General features: G+C 36.2%; 1 protein-coding gene across 1 annotated transcript in view; it reads left to right on the top strand.

Annotated features, from left to right (window-relative positions):
• Ddx1 (ATP-dependent RNA helicase Ddx1) overlaps positions 1-20,412 on the top strand; it is a 339,750-nt gene that overhangs the window by 27,984 nt on the left and 291,354 nt on the right. The window contains exon 4 of the mRNA XM_090381389.1: positions 6,577-6,715. Coding sequence (XP_090237515.1) covers positions 6,577-6,715 — 139 coding nt within the window. The remainder of the gene's footprint in view (positions 1-6,576; positions 6,716-20,412) is intronic.

The raw sequence follows: 20,412 nt of genomic DNA, 5'->3' as shown, positions 1-20,412 counted from the left end.
ATTGCTTGAGCATTGTAAGGCTATGGGTTATACACACTTAAACCATTGATATTGGGAAGAATGCACGTTACATTTCGGAAAGAATAATGCAAGGATTGCTTGACATTTTAGCTTCAGAAATTAGATGTGAAATATTAAAATATATGCATTCAGCAGATTATTTCTTTGTGATGAAACTACAGACATCGCTTAGTATTAGTTTTATATCAACTTGTAATATCACCGATGGCAAAGCTGAAACTATAACTAACAAAAATTATTGCAACACTTGGCAGTATAGGGTTGAAAACTTCTAACTTGGTGGGTCTAGGATCTGATAGAGCAGTGGTCATGATTGGGAAGCACAAAGGAGAAGCAAAACTACTAAAAGATGAAACAGGTGGACTCATGGTCAATTGCCATTGTATAAACCACCACCTAGCTCTTGCTAGTGCCCAAACAGCTGCTGAGGTGCCTTATTTGGTAAAATTTAATGATAACTTAAGATAACTGTTTTTCTTCTTCCAAAATTCATCCGTTAGGATGGCTGGTTTAACTAAAATCCATAATATACTGAACATTCCTCAGATTAAACTTTAATGGCTAGTGACACTAGCCATTTTAAAATGGTTAGTGGCTGTTGACTTTGATCTACATTGTTTAACACGTTGACTGCCAAGCTAGTTTAAAAAAAAAAATCCTCCGGAGCCAAAAAATATTTAGTAAATAATTTGATTAGTAATTCTAAAATAAATATTAGTCAGTGATATGCTGTTTTTTTCGCTTAAAATATCAAAAAAGAGTTTTTTGTGTCACATATATGTGGCCGACGTGGCCCAGTAGGTTACTTTATTTCTTTAGAAGCTGTCTCAGCCACATACGTGTGACACTATTATGGCATACATATTGCGGTCGTTTGTGATTAGTTTATTGCACTCGCAGCGCGTGCTGCAATAAAACTAATGCTGATAAAATAAACTCTCAAACATTACATTAAGTTTGCCAGTATTGTTAGAGATTTTGTGGAAACAAGTTCGTTAGTGCACTATATTATCCCCATTATTATTGTGTTGTGTTTCTTCGCAAGTTTGTACGAGTGTGTTGTGTAAAAAAAAAAAAAAAAAAAATCTAAAAAGCAATGGTTAAAGAAGAGGAACTGAAAGAAATTGCTGAAAATCTTAGTAGTAGTTTTGAAGATGAAAAAAGATTTCAACTGATGATTCGGTAAAAGATCCTGACTGGGATATTTCTTCAAATGAAGGACGTACTGAAATACCAGAAAATATTCAAGTGCTTCAAGACTGGATGGCAGAAGAAAACACTGACACTGATGAGCAATTTGAAAAGACTAAAGAACCTGAGATTGAAGTGACTTAAACAAATGAAGTTATTGAATGGACTGAATACGAAGGATGCCAAAAAAGATTTGATTTTACAGGCAAATCGGGCGCCTCCATAGCCAGGTGGGTAGGAGCAGCAGTGCATAGCACACGCTTCTTGATTAGACTGGGGTTTGAGACCGTGACCACCAAATACGGAGGATGTGGAAAGGTCAGGGAATGACCACTGCATATCCCCCCAGCAATATGGTCTTAGTTGCTAATGCTTCTAAAAACCAAACAACAAACAGGCAAATCGGGACTGCAAATAGACGTATCAAGAAACATTACTCATCTTGAGGTGTTTTTATTACTTTTTGATGAAGAAGTAATAAATCTTATTGTAACAGAAACAAACAGATACTCTGAACAGAAAATTCAGAGTACCTGAGCATTGTGGAAGAGTCTTCTAAAAAAGTGGGTTCCAACAACTGCTGATGAGATGAGAAAGTTTTTCAGGCTTCTTATGCGGATGGGACTAGTAAGATTGGGGAGTATTTCACCTTACCGGTCAGCCAAACCTATCTATAAAAATAACTTAATAACAAAAATTGTCTCGCAACAGATTTGAATTGTTGTTGTGCCTCATTCACTTTTCAGACAATGAAACTGCTATTTCAGGGGACAGGCTCAGTAAGACAACACCTGATAGATGTTTTGCAGCTAAAATATCAGAACATATTTTTTCCCGGTGAAGATTTCGTCATCGACGAAACTCTTATTCCTTGTAGGGGCAGGCTGATATTCCGACAGTATATTCCAGTGCTAAGATTTTTATCTGGTTGAACTCTATGGATGCTGGCTTTCAACATTTCTACATATCGATCTAGGTTGATTGCAGTGCCATGCTCCAAGAAGTCCACTAGCAAGACCTTATCTTTTTCCCAAAATACTGTTGCCATGACTTTACCGATGGAAGGCTGTCTTTTGAACTTCTTGCTTGGTGAATTTTGATGGTGCCACTCCATGCCTTCATGACTGTCTCTTCATTTCAGGGCCATAATGGTGGACCCAGGTTTTCTATGAAAACCTCTCCTTTGCTCTCGTAGTGCTGGAGAAGTTCCGTACAAATGATTTTCTGGGGTTCTTTGTGCTCATGTGTCAGCATTTTCAGGGCTCACAAGGTGCAAACTTTGTTGTAGCCTAGTTCCTTTATGATGGTTATCACAGCAAGTTTCCCTATACCTACTGCATGCACCACACAATTTGCGTGTTGTAATGCAGCAGTCCTCTTGTTGTCTGTTGTCACTGACATTACTGGCCGGCTGCTTCAAGGCTTGTCCACAGTCACTTTCCCCCACTCTTAAAGTGTCTTACCCAACCTCTAATTGTACTCACATCTGTGGTATTGTCACCATAAACATTTTTGAGATGCTTATAGATTTTGATAGGAGTTACTTCTTCCTTGGTAAGAAATTCAATCACCACTCTTTGCTTGATATGTACAGTATATCTGTAACATCCACCATTTTGAACTATCCACGTGCTGCACTCACGAGACCGATCACAGTGCCACTGTGATCGGTCTCGTGAGTGTGATCACAGTGCCACTGGGTATGGTGAAACTAGAGATCTCTAGTGACCATGCAGTGGCACTTGAAATGATCTACGGGCAAAAAATTAGGAGGCATTACTTTCATAGTATAAAAAGTATAAAATAGTATAAAGTATAAAAACATCCCTGTAAAAAGCAGTCTCTCTTGTTAACAAGCACAGACCATATTGAGAAAAATTCTACCCTATGAGATTTGTGCAGTCTCCTTGGCCAAATTGATTTAACAATGCTCTCATCATGCACTTCCTCGTATGATGTCTTGGTAGAATTGCAGACATTCAAATTTAATCCTAACCCTTTAATTGCTAAGCAAGTTCTCAGACCTCCTACTTTTAATATTATTAGTGCCCATGTGCCCAACATTTATCACCTTTGTGCCCTAAAATGATTTTATCTGCTCTACAAAGTCATCAACATTTGCCCCCTGGCAAACATATCCCTGGTCCTATTTCATTTTGCACAGTATATTTCTCATTTACCTGACAATAGTCACCAGTCACCAACAATAATTGCCTCCTGTGGGACCAGTGCATTCTATCTTTGTGATTGCCACTCTGGTCTAGTGGCGCCTCCGTAGCCAGGTGGGAAGGAGCAGCAGTGCGTAGTGCATGCTTCTTGATTAGACCGGGGTTCGAGCCCGTCACCACCAAATACGGAGGATGCGGAAAGGTCAGGGAATGGCCACTGCATATCCTGGAGCAATATGGCCTTAGTTGCTAATGCTCCTAAAAACCAAATAACAACAACTCTGGTCTGGTGCAAGAGTGTAAGCTCTGTCGTCGAGATGGGCAACTGAGAGCTGGATGCCCTCTATTTTAATTCCTTTCAGAGCATTGACCCTGTTCTTGAAACTGATAAGCACCCATCAGAATGTTGAGTTCATGCCTAATTTCCTCGCACATTTTGCACTGACTACACACAAACATCCGCTTTAGCTATATCATGTCCCATTCCAGATAGGTCCACAAACAATAGCACATTTTGTAAAGCTATGATTTGTAGAACTGCTCCTTTCAGTTTTTCCCTTAGCCACAGCACTCTGGCTACTTTGTCTTTTTCTTTGCTGCTCTAGTCTGAGGCACGATTTTTGTTTAAATTCACTTTAATTTGAGAATACTAAACTAAGAGATATCTAAATGAAATAATACATATTACTCTACAAAGTTTATATTATTATCTATATGTTATACTACTGAGTTTACATTATTATATAGTTATGTTATTAGATTGAGTTTATAAAAAATCATAACTTTAAGTAATTAATGAAACTCTGAAATCTAATTAATTACAGTTCCATTTTCCCTGTTTTGATTTATTTTAGTGGCAGTTGTTTGCATAGTTTAGAAGAAAGTAATTCCTTATGTTAAAAAAATGAACTAAGTTTTGAAATTCTTGTTTCACACAAATATATTATTACCATATTTTAAATTTAGTTCTGTTATTTATAGGCCTTCTATCAATATAAAGGCAGGATTCAGAAAAGGAAAATCATGTACAGATAATATATTTATATTAAAACAAATAATAGAAAAACAAAAAGAGTAATTTAGAAACACATTTAGCATTTATAGCTTATGAAAAAGCATTTGATCGAGTAAACAGATGAAAACTATGGGACATATTGAGTAATAAAGGATACCCAAAGCATCTTACAAAAATAATACAGAGTTTATATCAAGGAACAAAAAGAGTAATAGATACAGGTAATAAATTAACAGAAGAAAGTATAATAAATCAAGCAGTTAGACAGGGATGTAGCTTGTCACCAACACTGTTTAACATATATATCGAGGATATGATATGTAAATGGAAAGAAGAAATTAATACAGGTATATATTTAAATACAAAGAATAGGATTAATACACTGTTATTTGCAGATGATCAAGTAATTTTTCAAGATAGTAAAGATAATTTACAAAGAGCAGCATTTAAATTAAACCAAATAATAGAAGAACATAAAGTTAAAATATCAACGATGAAAACTAGAACAATGGCTTTTAAAGGGGAAAAATACGATGAGAACAAAAATAGTTATAGACAATAAAATATTAGAACAAGTAAAATATTTGATCTAGGATGTGATATAGCTTATGATGTCGAAGAAGATATGAACCAGAAATTGGCAAAATTTCAAAATATATGCGGAACAATAAAAAGAACTCTGGCTAAGAAAACAAGGAAAGAAACACAATTGAAATTTTACAAAGTAATGGCAATACCAACACTTCTTTATTGTTCTGAAACATGGATACCGAAACAAAGACATTAATAGAATACAAGCTGCAGAAATATCTTAAATATCTTAAAATTTAAGATATGTTAAAGCTTGTACAAAATTAGATAAAATACCAAACATAATTATTAGAAAGGAATTAGATTTACTCAATTAATGGAAAAATTATAGAATATAGACAAAGATGGAAAGAACATGTAGAAAGAAGTAGATTCCCTAAATTAGTTTATACATATAGAACAAAAGGAAAAAGAGACAGAGGAAGACCAAAGAAAAGATGGGCAGACCTCTTGGAGATAGGAACAGGCGGATCGCCTAATCCATGAAGGAAGATAAGATCAATATAAAAAAATTAAGGAAAAATTTTGAATAGAACTGTTGTATATATGTGACGCACTGCACTAAACTTGTACGATTTATGAATATTAAGTGTGGTAATCACTTAAGCCTAGAGAACCAAACAAAATATGTCCTAAAAAAAATAATGAAAATACCTGAATTTATATGAAGGCCTACCATGCATATTTCATTGTATGAAAATACAATTAGTATAATAATTGGAAAAATGTAATGGAAAAGTGGGAAGAAAGACCCAAAGGTAGGGTAAAGGAAGAACATTGTTGGGAAGGGAGAAGAGTTGTTACGAAATGGCTTCCTACCATTGTTTCTTTCCCCCAGTGGATTGGAGAGGGGATAGTGTTCTGTCCTGTTTATGTTGGAAAAAATCTTGAAGGCTTCAATGAAGTCTCATGGTTTTTACACACAATGTCTGCTTTCATGTCAAAACTGTGGCCTTTAGAGACTTTGTGGACTGGTCATATCAGTTGATATTATATTGGCACATCTGTGGTCTCTGGCTTTCAGTATGATGCATGCATAAGCCTTGTTGCATTGGCAGGTAATCTGAGCTATTGTTTGAGCTTCCTGTTTTCATGAAACTGTACATGGGTCTTGATTTTGTTGAAATTCACAGCTGGCCAAATAGTCCAGGGTAGGGTGCAGTTTCAAGAAGCTCAAACAGTTCCTCAGAGCTTAACCGCTCTTTCCCCAGTATTGTAGCAAAAGACCTCATAGACTGAGTTTATAAGTTTTTTGCCAATGCAACAAGGAATTCACGAAAGACCCAAAAATTCTTGCAGTTGAAAACATTGCACGGGGGACACTTCATATGAAGCCTTCAAGTTTTTATCCAACCCTTAAACATAAATGGTGAATAAATTAATCACAATTTTATCAATTTTGTGATTAACTTATAAATTTAATACTTTAAGTTAATCACAAATTTGATAAAATCATTTATTTCCATTTTATAACATAAATTTAGCACTCTTAATTATGAGTTGTTTATAAATGTAATGAGTTAAAATTTATAAATGCAGATCTCTTAGTACAGTATATTTCATTAATGAGTAATATGCATATTTTCTTAGGCTGCAGAAACAGGTAGTGGCAAAACAGGAGCTTTTTGTTTGCCAATTCTGCAGATAGTTTGGGAAACACTAAAGGACCAGCAAATGGGGAAAGGAAAACGAGGGGGAGGAGCAGGAGCAGGAGCAGGAACTAGTGCCTGTAAGTGAAGTTCCCATCAGCCATGAATTTCTGAATATAAAAGGTTTTTTTCCTTCTTTGTTAGCCGAAAATCCAGGATAAAAATAATTTTAAAATTTTTAATGTGTTACTAACTTAGATGTTGTGCTTAAAATTGATAATAGCATGTTAAGCTTATGTCCCCTTATGTGTGTGTGTTGTTAGAAAAAGATTAAAGAAAACTTCATGTTAAACTGTACAGTTATAAATATATGTCAGACTATACAATTAAGGATGTAGCTGGCCTTGGTTGGGTCTAGTTTTCATGTCAGTTATTTTGGCATGATCAAGCATATTGATCCATAAACACACTTGTACAGACACAATAAATGATGGAGATCACATCTTGTATCTCATGAACTGTTACACTGTGATCAAAATAGTTGATACACTAAGGCAGTGGTCTCAAACTGGCGGCCCACAGGCCGCATCCGGCCCCCCGAAGCAATTTTACACGGCCCGCGAATACATTTCAATTATGCATTTGTTGTAAATATGGTGCTTATAGTTTTAGAGACATAGAGATATGGACTGAGCTTATGTGCACGACTGCTATTGAAGGAAAAAGAGATAGAATGAATAGGTTGAGGCTTTGTCACTGTATGCTTGTATGCCAGGCCACGTGACTGGGGTAAGGTGGGAGAACTTCCCACATCGGTACAATCAGTAAATTTAGTTCTCCAGCCGACAGTTGGTGGCGCTTCAGTATTCTGGTGTTTCCGATTTTTTCTATTGAATTGGTACTTCTGATATATATTTTCCTTGAGTCAGTCACTAGTTGGTTATTGCTATATAGATGGAGACAAACTAATGTACGGCTTATAAAACCTGTGTATTTGTGCTTGTTGTTAGATCTGCAATGTAGATCTAACGATAAACGATAGGTATTGATATAATGTAGATTCTACATTATATCAATACCTATCGTTTAGAATTGTGCATAACTTTTGAGTGTTGCTTTCATACGAAAATTCATCTTGTTAAATTAAAGTTGTAAATAAAATTATAATAGTAATTTTAATTAAGAGATTAAACTGCAAGCCATGTCTTTAACAAAGGGTAAAAGAAAAGTGGACGAAGGACGTGTTTTTAAAGATAAATGGGAAATTATGTACTTTTGTGGTGTTGTGCGCAATAAAATTGTATGTTTTATTTGTAATAAGGGAATATCAGTTCCAAAAGAATACAATTTACGTCGCCATTACAAAACGAATCGTAAAGAAAAATTTGAAATGTTGGAAGGCAAATTGAGGGAAGAAAAGTTAGTTTCTGAAATCTGGCTTACAACGACGACAATTTTTTTTTTTTTTTTTTTTTTTTTTTTTTTTTTTTTTACTGAAGCAAATAAGTCCAGTGAAGCAACAGTTCCAAGTTTTGCTCTCGCATACATCATTGCAAAACGGTCAAAACCATTTACTGATGGCGAATTCCTTAAAGATTGTGTGATTAAGTCTGCTGAACTTTTGTCCTGACAAACAACAGTTATTTAAAAATATTAGTTTGTCAGCCAACACGGTAGCGGAACATATTAATGAAATCACTAGTGATTTACGATGTCAGTTAAAAGAAAAAAGTATAGATTTTGCAGCATTCTCAATAGCAGTTGATGAGAGTACTGTCATCACAGATATAGCACAACTTGCCGTTTTCGTACGAGGTGTTACTGATGAATTTGAAGTATTGGAAATAATTCCTATGAAAGGAAAAACTGGTGCACAGGATATTTTTTCTGAAATAAAAACTGTAATAGATAAATATAAATTAAGTTGGGATAAAATGGTTGGATTTGCAAGTGATTGTGCAGCTGCTATGGTTGGTAAAAAAAAAATGGAGTAGCGGTAAAATTAAGAAATATAGTGAAAGAAGAAAAATTTCAGGATAATTTTTGCACTATACATTGCATTATTCATCAAGAAGCACTTTGTGCCAAAAGTTTGCAGATGGATAATGTTATGGAAACAGTAACTAAACAGTAAACTTTATCCGTGGACAAGCTCTGAATCATCGAGAATTTGTTGCATTGCTTGAAGAAATTGAAAGTGAGTACGGAGAAATGATTTATTATAACGAGGTGAGGTGGTTAAGTTGAGGAGCTGTATTAAAGCAGTTTTTTGATTTAATAAATGAAATCAAAATTTTCATGACACAAAAAAATAAAACCATCGACGAGCTATATAATGATACATGGATAACAGATTTAGCCATTATTTAAATATTCTCAATAAAGAGCTGCAAGGAAAGAATAAACTTATCACAGACATGTATGCTTGTATTAAAGCTTTTAAAGTTAAATTGCAATTATGGGAAACAACTGGAATCAAAAAATTTCGTACATTTCCTACATCTTAAATCCTGCCCTATTATTTCAAATTAAAAATCTCAAGAATATGCAAGAAAAATAGCATTATTATGACAAGAATTTGAAGAAAGATTTAAAGATTTTAATGCTTTGGAGTCTGATTTTACATTATTTTCATTACCATTAAAAACGAATGTGAATAACGCACCAGAAAATCTACAAATGGAGCTAATTAATTTACAGTGTGATATAAATCTTATTCAAAGATTTGAAGATACAGATTTGATTAACTTTTATTTGTACTTGTCAAAAGATAAATACCCTCAGTTACGAATTTTTGCAATAAGAACAATCGCTTTGTTTGGGAGTACATTTATATGTGAACAGTGTTTTTCGCAGTTGAAAATTAATAAGTCCAAGAAAAGAACCCGATTGACCGATGAGCATCTACAATCCGTGATGAAGATAGTTTCTAGTAATTTTTCTCCAAGGCTACAAACTTTATCAGAATTGAAACGCCATCAAGTGCCGAGTTGTAATAAGAAATAAAGAAGTTTATAATTATTTATGTACAAACGTATGTATTTTTTCTGTATGCGTCAAAATAAATTTTCAATTAAACCGTGTTCGAGGCAAATTAAATTTTAAAAGTAAAATTTCCAAACTTATTATAAACTTACACGCAACACACCACACACACGCGTCACGCCAGGTTATAAAGGGGTGGTATCCATACATTAGGGGTAAGTACGGTGCAGTATATACATATTCACTCTCATTTTGTTAAAAAAAAAAAAATTCCAGCCCATCAGCTGCTTTCAGATCGTGCATTTGGCCCGCATGCAATTTGAGTTTGAGACCACTGCACTAAGGTACCCTCAAACAACAATTTTGTGGCATCTTACAGATTTGTATATGCAGCCTGAGGAATTCTGACCTGGTATGTTAATCACACTTGGCATTGCTGTCTTTTATTTAATATAGTTGCCTTTACTGAGGAGTTTCTACTTTTTTTTTTTTTTTTTTTTTAATATTCAAGTGATTTTTCAGTAATTGAATGAAAGAAATTTTTCAGTCATTTAAGAATGATTTAGTAAATTCTTTTTGTTTGAACCCATTGGTTGTATTTAGTAAAATTATCATGATTATACTCTTTAAACTTTTTATCTTAAATATCCTTCATTATAGCAATATTTGGGCACTGTTCACATATGTATTCAAATCACTAAATATTTTTGTAATAAGAGCTTGGAAAATCTTTTCACCAGATTTCCACCTTCATAAAAATCTAACTTGGTGACCCGTATTTTACAAGTTGCAGACCGAACATAATTCTGCAGCAATAGAAGATGGAATTTAGTGGGGATGGGGCAAAAAGCGTCTATCTTTGGAACATAAATTATATTTTTTCATGAAGAAATCTTAATTTCCACATGGAGCTTTACTGTATTTAAAAGTTAAGATAAATTAAAACAAATACAGGCACTCCCCAGCTTATGTAATACTCAACTTACGGAAATTCGACTTTATGTAAGTTTCTGCCAGCCAGTGCATACTTAAAAAAAATCATGGAAAACTATTTTGTATCCCATAGGAATAAATGGAGGTACCATGAGAATATCGTAATGTGAACCCAATAACACATCTTTTTTTTTTTTTTTTTTTTTTTTTGTAATTCATTCCAAGACCTCAGGATTTGAAATTTTTGTTATATAACTAAGCTATTTATCTCTCTAAAAAGTCTAAAAAGATACACTTAAATAGAAAGGGTGCAAGAATATTTGCTGATGCTATCGAGATAGTGTTAGGTGGGTCGGAAAACTATTAGTTTGGGGAGGATACAAGGGCTAATAGATTAACAGTGGTCACTGGCAGAAGTGAAAGTGATTCTTGCACTGCTTCTATTGGAATGAGCAGCAGCCTGGAAAACAAGATGCAGGGTATCTCAGAGATTGGTGGGAGTCATTGTGGTACAAGTAAACACATGGGTTGTGTTAGGGTAGCTAAGAATAGGAACAGGTGCATGTATACTTGTATATACACCAATGCTAGGAGTTTGGTAAATAAATTTGATGAAATTGAGGTGTTGATCAAAACATCAAAGGCAGATATTATTTGGATATCAGAGACGTGGTGTCACACGATATAACAAATGCAGAACTGGAATTTGCAGAGTACAACGTGTACAGGAAGGATAGACAGGATAGGAAGGGAGAAGGGGTTATGCTATTAGTCAAGAAACACATAAAATCCAAGGAAGTGAAGCCAGTCGACAATGCCGGACAGTTCAGGGTCGAGTCAGTTTGGTGTGACATAAGTATTGGGAGATCAAAATTGAGAGTAGGAGTGTGCTATAGGCCTAATGGCTCTGATGAGTATAATAAGAAACTGTACAGGGAAATAGTGGGCCAGAAATATTTGGCAAAGAAGGCAAAGAAAAATAGTTCTTTATCTATGTAAATTCTAGAAGGAAAGGGATGAATCAGATGAACCAGTAAATCAGAGAGTCTTATAATGGGGGATTTTAACTTTCTGGATATTGACTGGAATTTGTGGGTTGGTCATTCACACACTAGCAAGGCTTTTGTGGATTTATTGGATGATTGTTTTCTACATCAGCACGTTTGGGAGGCAACTAGAGGGAGTAATACTCATGATCTGATTACCAGTAGAGATTCTTCATGCATTTCGAATCTGCAGATAAAGGAACCACTAGGTGGCAGTGATCACAGTGTGCTGAAGTGAGATTTACTCAAAAAGGTACTACCATCAGGGGTAAAGGGAAGGGTTTTTGCTTTCGTAAAGGCGAGTATGGTGGTGTGAGACAGTATTTATATTCTATACGGTGGGATCAACTGATGACATTACCAACAGCAAATTCAAAATGGGAGGCATTCAAAAAATTTATCTTGGAAGCTACTAGGCTTTACATACCAACTAAGAAATATTGTTCAAGGTTTAGGCCTAAATGGATGCCAGATGAACTAATGAGACATATGACAGAGAAGAAAAATGCATGGGATACATATAAATTATTGGGTGAAATGGAAGCCTATGATAGATATAATCAAGTCACAAAGGAGATTAGGCAGGCAAAGGCAGATTATGAGAAATATTTGGCAAAGGAGGCAAAGAAAAATAGTTCTTTATCTATGTAAATTCTAGAAGGAAAAGGATGAATCAGATTGGTCCACTGGATATTGATGGTTCAACTGTTGATGATCTTGCTCAGGTGGCTAACAAACTAAATGAGTATTCTGCATCTACATTCACACATGAGGAGTTATTCAGGGAGAGGAATACCAGAGGTGAATTGAACTCTGGCAGTGAGCTAGATGATTTTGTAATAACTGAGAGCAAAGTGGAGGAGAAATTTTTGAAGGTAAACATAAAAAAAGGCACCCGGGGTGGATGGGATCTATCCAGTTATATTAAAGGAGGCAGCAAAGGAAGTAAGCAAACCCTTAGCCATAATTATGAGAGCTTCCTTGTACTCACGAAAGGTACCCATGGACTGGAGATGTGCAAATGTGACCCAAATTCACAAAGGAGGAACCAAGAGTGACACAAGTAATTATAGACCTGTTAGTTTAACTTCTGTTCCAGGAAAATTAATGGAGGCGCTGGTTAAAGAAACACTGCAGGATGATCTTGACAAGACTTCGGTTATAGCCCAGACACAGCATGATTTTGTTAAGGGAAAGTCTTGCCTGACCAATTTGATTGGATACTATGATGTGGTCACAAAGGAACTGGATGCAGGGAATAACTTTGATATTATATATTTGGATCTTAGAAAGGTTTTTGATACTGTTGCACATGGAAGATTGCTGCACAAATTGGAGCAGTGCGGCATTGGAGGCAAATTGCTGCTATGGATAAAGGGATGGTTGAGTGGGAGAAGACAGAGTGGTGATCAATGGTCACTGCTCATCGTGGACTAATGTTATTACTGGAGTCCCTCAGGGTTCGGTGTTGGGTCCATTGTTGTTTTCTGTATTTATAAATGATATTGATGATGGTATATCAGGCGTAATGTCCAAGTTTGCAGACGATACGAAGGTTGGCAGGGTTGTTAAGGACACTAATGACAGTACGCTGCTGCAACAGGATCTAGAAAAGTTGAGCAGATGGGCTGAGAGGTAGCAATTAAAAGTTTAACATTGACAAATGTGAAGTATTACATATGGGAAGCAGTAACCCCAGAGTAATGTATCAACTCTGTGATACTACACTGACAGTGGTAGAGAATGAAAAGGAACTGGGGGTAATTGTGCAGGCAGATATGAAGTTTTCTGAGCAGTTCAGACAGTCTGCAAGAGTAGCTCATTGTGTCTTGTCAATGATATACAGGAATTTTTCTATCAGGGATATGGAGGTGATTATTCCCTTGTATAAGGCAATGGTCAGGCCACACTGTGATGCTTATCAACTTACCCTGAGTACTGTATACAGGTCTGGAGGCCTCATTTTAAGAAGGATGCAGAGCTGTTGGAACGAGTACGAAGAAGAGCAACAAAATTAGTGAATTGAATGAAGGGTTGCTGTTACGAAGAAAGGCTTAAGTTTTGCAGATTACAGTGTCTGGAGACTAGGCACCTGTGAGGTGATCTGATTGTGGTGTATAAAGCCTTGAATGGTTTGAGCATGCTCAATGCTGATGGGATTCTTCCTCTTGCTCAGAATAATCACCTGAGAGGGCATAAATTCAAATCGAGGAAAGACAGTTGTAGGATAGATGTGCAGAAGTTTGCCTTTAGCTAGTGGGTAGTTGGTTGGCGGAACAGACTTCCATCTTTTGTTGTGGTGGAAGTTGAGAGCCTAAATAAATTTAAGGCTGAGCTGGACAGGTATTTGGAACGAACGGAGGGGTGAAATGGGAGTGTTTTTTTTTTGGCTGATGCTGCATAAGCTTGCTTTCTTGTATCATATGCCTCAGAAGAGGCTTTCAGAACACAAAGTATGATTTATATGATCTTTTGAACAATATGAACCAGCAGGCATATCCTTACAAGAAACTTATTTAAATCCACAAGTGTGTTCCACCATTAAAAAATTATACCATCTTTAGATGAAACAGGAGTATTAGCTTACCAGCCCGTGATGATCCTTGTTAGGAAGAACATTCCATCCAAACATACTTCTCTGCAGACTCCATTAGAAGTAGTAGCAATATGCATAGAAATTTGTATCACTCTTACAGTATCTTGTATGTACCTCTCCTAACTTCTTGTCCTCCTCAGATGAATTAGAAAATCTAATAGATCAGCTGCCTTATTCTGCTTACTTGGAGATTTCAATGCTCATCATCCACTTTGGGATTCTTCAAAAATTGACAAGAGAGGAAAGCTAATAGAATCCCTGCTTGATGCTTATCAACTTACCCTGATTAAGACCAGTGAGTGTGCTTATATCCATTTTTTTACAGGATCCATGACTGCAGTAGACCTTTCAATCTGTTCTATTCTCCTACATATATGCTAATATGGAGTGTCAGTTTTGGATTAGCCACTAAATAGTGATCGTTTACCAATTCTTTGCAAGCTCCAAACGTGAGTAAACTCACCTCCTTTGCTTTGTCCCACTTGGAAATTTTATAGGGCACACTGGAATGAATATATGCCTCTCATGTTCAAATTAATTGAAAGTCTGCAATTCTGCCCAGACATGATAGGAGAGAGTATATGATGAGAGCTTTGTCAATCAATTCAGCCCTGGAGATCTGCAAGGCTCATGGGGGTAGAATTTTTTTTTAGCGTGGTCTGTGCTTGCTAACAGGAGAGACTGCTTCTACAGGGATGGGATACACTTAAATAGAAAGGGTGCAAGAATATTTGCTGATGCTATCAAGGCAGGGTTAGGTGGGTCAGGAAACTGCCAGCTTGGGGGATACACCGACTAATAGATTGCCAGTAGCCACTGGCAGAAGCAAAAGTGATTCTTGCACTGCTTCTATTGGAGTGAGCAGCAGGCTGGAAAACAAGTTGCAGGGGATTTCAGAGACTGCTGGGAGTCATAGTGTAACAAGTAAATACATGGGTTGTGTTAGGGTAGTTAAGTATAAGAATAGGTGCATGTATAATTGCATGTACGCCAACACTAAAAGTATAGTAAATAAATTTGATGAATTTGAAGTGCCGGTCAAGACATCAAAGGCAGATATTGTTGGGATATCAGAGACATGGTGTCACACAGATATAAGCAGTGAAGAATTGGAATTATGGGAATACAATGTGTACAGACAGGATAGGAAGGGAGGAGGGGTTATGCTGTTTATTAAGAAAAACAAAATCTAAGGAAGTGCATCCAGTTGACATAGATGGACAGTGCAATGTTGAGTCAGTTTGGTGTGACATACACACTGGGAAAGCAAAAATGAGAGTAGGAGTGTATTATAGGCTCAATGATGCTAATGATTAAAACGAACAATTGTACCGAGAAATAGAATGGGCCAGTTAATTAGATTGTGTTATAATGGAGAATTTTAACTTCCCAGATATTGACGAACTCTTGGGTTAGTCACCCACACATTAGCTAGACTTGAGGATTTATTGGATGATTGTTTTCTGCAGCAGCATGTTCGAGAGGCAACCAGAGAGTTTAATAATCTTGTTCTAGTTATCAGCAGTGATTATTCATGCATTAAGAATTTGTAGATAAAGGAACCATTAGGTGGTAGTGATCACAGTGTACTGATGTGGGATTTACTTAAAGATATAATTACCATCGGGGTAAAGGGAGGATTTTTGCTTCTGTAAAGGCGATTACAGTGGTCTCAGACAGTTTTTAAATTTTGTACAGTGGGACCAACTGATAATGTTACCAACAGCATCAGGAGATTAGGGAAGCGAAGGCAGATTACGAGAAATCTTTGGAAAAGAATGCTAAGAAAGACAGCAAGGTCTTCTTTACTTATATAAAATCTAGAAGGAAGAGGATGAATCAGATTGGTCCAATTGATATCAATATTCGACTGTTGATGATCCTGCTCAGATAGCTGATAATCTGAATGAATATTTTGCATCTACATTCACACATGATGAATTATTAAGGGAGCATAATGTTGTAAGTTTATCAAACTGTAACAGGGTAAGTAATGATTTTTTAATACCTGAGAGCAGAGTGGAGGAAAAATTATTGAAGTTAAATATAACCGAAGGGGTAATAACCGAATGGAACGTATTAACTGTATCAGAGGAGGAAATTGTCCAAGGCTGTTATTTTGCTTACTGTTGTTTTGTATATTTATCAATGATTTTGATGAAGATATATCAGGCTTAATGTCAAAGTTTGCAGATGATACAAGGGTTGGTAGGATTGTTAATGGCAGTGTGCTACTGCAACAGGTATAGACAATTTGGGCAGATAGACTGAGAAGTGGCAACTGAAGTTTAACATTGACAAATGCAAAGTACTATATATGGGTAGAATAGCCCCAGAGAAACATACCAACTGTGTGGTATTACACTTAGGGTGGTAGAAAATGAAAAAGATCTGGGAGTAATTGTGCAGTCAGATATGAAATTTTCTAGCAATGCAGACAGGCTGCCAGAGCAGATCATGGGGTATTGTCAATGGTCAAGCCATGCCTTGAATACTGCGTACAGGGCTGGAGGCCTGATTATAGGAAGAATGTAGAGTTGTTTCAGGATGTACAGAGAAGGGCAAGATTGATGAGGGGAATGAAGGGTCCTCTTACCAAGAAAGGCTTAAGTTCTGCAAATTGCAGCATCTGGAGACTAGGCATCTGCGCAGTGATCTGATTGAGGTGTATAAGGCCTTGAATGGGTTGAGCAGGCTCATTCTGATGGGATTCTTCCTCTTGCTCAGATTACATCCCCGAGGGAATTTGTCTTTCCATAAATTCAAATTGTGGAAAGACAGTTGTAGAATAGATGTGCCGAAATTTGCCTTAAACCAGCGGGTAGTTGATTGCTGGAACAAACTTCCATCTGTTGTTGTGGAAGTTAGTTGAAAAAATTCAAGGAGGAACTGGACAAAAAAAATTGGGAATGGATGTGTGAAAATGGGTGTTTTTTTTTTTTTTTTTTTGCCTGATGCTACATAAGCTCATACTCTTGCTTTCTTGCATCACATGCCTCCATTGCTACTATTCTTTTCCAGGAAAAGGCAAACACTGCAATTACTGGCAGAGTGAGAAATGCATGCATGCTAAACAGAAAAAGAATAAAGTTTGGGATTTGTTTCACATATTCCCTATAACCAGTAACCTTATTAACTTTAAAAGATTGAAATCCAAGTTCCACCAAAATAAGAAGAGCAAAGAAAGTTGCCAGGATTATTTATTCTTCAACTGTCAACAAGGACACAGACACTTAATAGCAATATGTGCAGTTCCTGGCCTCAGTACTAAACTGGCAGAAATAGCAAATGCCTTAGCTGAGTCATTTTCTAGTATATATGCAGATCAACAAATCTTTCAACAAATTAAAGCATCTGCAGAACAGCATGAAATCAACTTTTCTACAATGGACAGAACAGCATCACATCCATACAGCTAACATCACATCTGCAGAACTTTTAGACTCTCTCACTGAAACTTCCAATAGTTCTGCTATTCCAGTGGAGTCTATTATGTAATGTTAAAAGAACTAAACAACAAAGCAAAAAGCTCCCTGTTAAATTTCTATAATCAAATATTTTTAAAAAATACCTATCCATATTTCTGGCATCACTCAATTGTCCTAGCCTTCCCAAAGTTTGGAAAGAATTGTGCCTTTCTGCATAATTTCAGACTGATTTCACCAACTAGCTGTTTTGGCAGAATCTTGGAAAAAGTGGTTAACAGGAGGCAAATAGTGGTTCCTGGAAACTAAAAAGTTGCTGACAGTAAGAATCAGTCCACGCTAGACATGATAATCAAACAGAGGCAAACATCCACAATGCTTTCATAGGGAGAGAATGCCTGGTCATAGATCTCAATATTGGGAAAGCATTTGATACCACCTGGTGATATGGTGTTCTTCAAGATCTTTTTTCTTTTGGTTTGAGAGGGCTGTTATCCCAATTTATATAAAACTTCCTAAGCCACAGAATTTCAGGTTAGTTATCTAAACAACTTATTCAGATCATTTGGAAAAGATGTACCACAGGGTTCCATCTTCAGTGGAACTTATTTTCAGTAAGAATTTCAAACATGACATGAGACATTACAAATACAGTTGAATCATACATCTTTGCTGACAACCTTGTTATCTCTTGTCAGTGATCAACTATGAATACCATTGAAAGGCAACTTCAGCTTTCCACATCCAAAATAGGATCATGGATGCTACAAAAGGGCTACTGCCTAGCAGAAAAGGAATCACTTCATTTTTGTAAAAAAATTCAAGCTACATCCAGATCCAGAAATATATTTAAAAAATAGTTTAATTCCTCTTACCAAAAACTTCCATTTATTGGGCTTATATTTGGATAATGAACTTAATTTTGCTAATCATATAGCTTATCTTCAGTTGGCTTGTCAACAAAAAAAATTGAACATCTTAAGAGCTGTCTCAATGTTCAGGGGTGCTGATAGAAGCTCCCTCCTACATCTTTATAGTACCTTAATTCGGTTCCTCTTGGATTACAGATCATCAGTCTATGACTCAGCAAAGAAAAAAGTTCTATATTAGGTCTGAATACCATCCAGCATAGTGCCTATAGGATTGCTTTGGAACCTTTAAAACATCTCTGGTCCACAGCCTGTATGTTCAGGCAAATGAACCCCTCTGCATCTAAAGAGAAAATCCTTACTGTTCAACTATGCAACAAAAATTGACAGTATTCCATCTCACCCCAGTTGGGAGTACCTCTTTAACCCTCAATATATCATGCAATACCACAATAAACCTAATGAAAACTGCTCTACAGGACTTCAATTGGAAGAGCTCATGCACAGTTAACACATTAACTTCCAACTTATCTTTAAAGATGCTGCTACTCTTGAACCTCCCTGGACTCCATTGTCACCTCCGTGTGACAGTTTCTTTCTATGATGGGGGAAAATGTTCTCTAGCAAAGCTCAACTTTCAGCAGCCACATGAAGCACATACCTTGGAAAACTCAGAAAAAGTACATATCTTTACCGGTGGCTTCAAATTAGATGCAGCTGTAAGTGCTTCAGCAGTTTTTTCCACCTTCTCAATATTTTTGTGTGAAAATTTCCATGCGAAACCCCTGATGAGTACATATATCGTACCTTTACATACAATAAAGATTAATATAAATTGTATCTGTTCTCAATCAATGCAGTATATATACTGCAAAATTGTATGCATTTTTGAATTTGTGATTGTTTGTCATCTAGGGATAGATGACAAACAATCAACAATTCAAGTACTCTCAGATATATTCTGACTTCTTATGTGCAGCCACTGCCATTCAGTCCACTTTTTATCCCTCACTCCATCCTGAAATAGATCTGATCTAGATTAAGTCACTATCAAATATCTAACCAGTGGTCACCTTCTGCTGGATCCCTGGTCATGTTTGCATCCCAAATAATGAACATTCAGATCATGCTGCCAAACATCCTGACACTTGATCTTCCTGTCAGCTGAAAGTGCCCTACACTGACTACAAATCAATTATTAAAACAGCATGTAGAAATCACTAGGCTTAACTGTGGCAAACTCCAAATAAATAAACTCCTGCAAAAAAAAAAAAAAAAAAAAAAAAAGAACCTCAACTGTGACATTTAATTTCAGGAAAGCAAGCAAGAAGAACTAATTTTGATGCGACTCCACATTGGTCATTCCCATCTAACTCATCTGTATTAGCTTAGCTTATCTCCTCAGTGTTCATTCTGCCAATCTCAGCTAAGAATCAAGCATATCCTCATTGAATGTTCTGAACAGTCAAGTATTCAGAAATCCATCTTTAGCTCTCTATCCAACTTGCAGGAATCATTAACTTCATCATAGATTGGCATCCTGGCAGTGACGCAAAGTTTGAAGAACTGTTTCAATATTTAAAATGCATAAATTTATATAATCTCTGAATAATCATAATATGGAAGATTTATTTATACAGTTTTCGCCTTCAAACTTCATGTGGCCCTTGTGCCAAAAACTCTCAAAACAATGACATTAACAACCAAATATAGCACATAAATAAGTACTCACAATGGTGGGGGTGGGTATAGAGTCACAGCTTTATTCTCATCCATAATAATTTTTTATAGTTAGTTACTCTGTTTGCATTACAGCACACTTGTCACCATACGTATCAAAATAGCACTCAGAATTGGTTCGTTTCTACTTAATATTTAATTAGCAATCAGGCTAATTTGAACATTGGATCAAAGATGAAAGACCTGCTGTGTTGTGAATAATTAGTTCTGTTTGTTCTTTTAAAATCGCACATTGCATATTAT

Source organism: Mastigoproctus giganteus, chromosome 9 (genome assembly GCF_048544385.1).
Source record: "Mastigoproctus giganteus isolate SK-2022 chromosome 9, ASM4854438v1, whole genome shotgun sequence".
NCBI classification, from domain to species: Eukaryota; Metazoa; Arthropoda; class Arachnida; order Uropygi; family Thelyphonidae; genus Mastigoproctus; species Mastigoproctus giganteus.
This window is presented reverse-complemented; position numbering and strand designations above follow the sequence as displayed.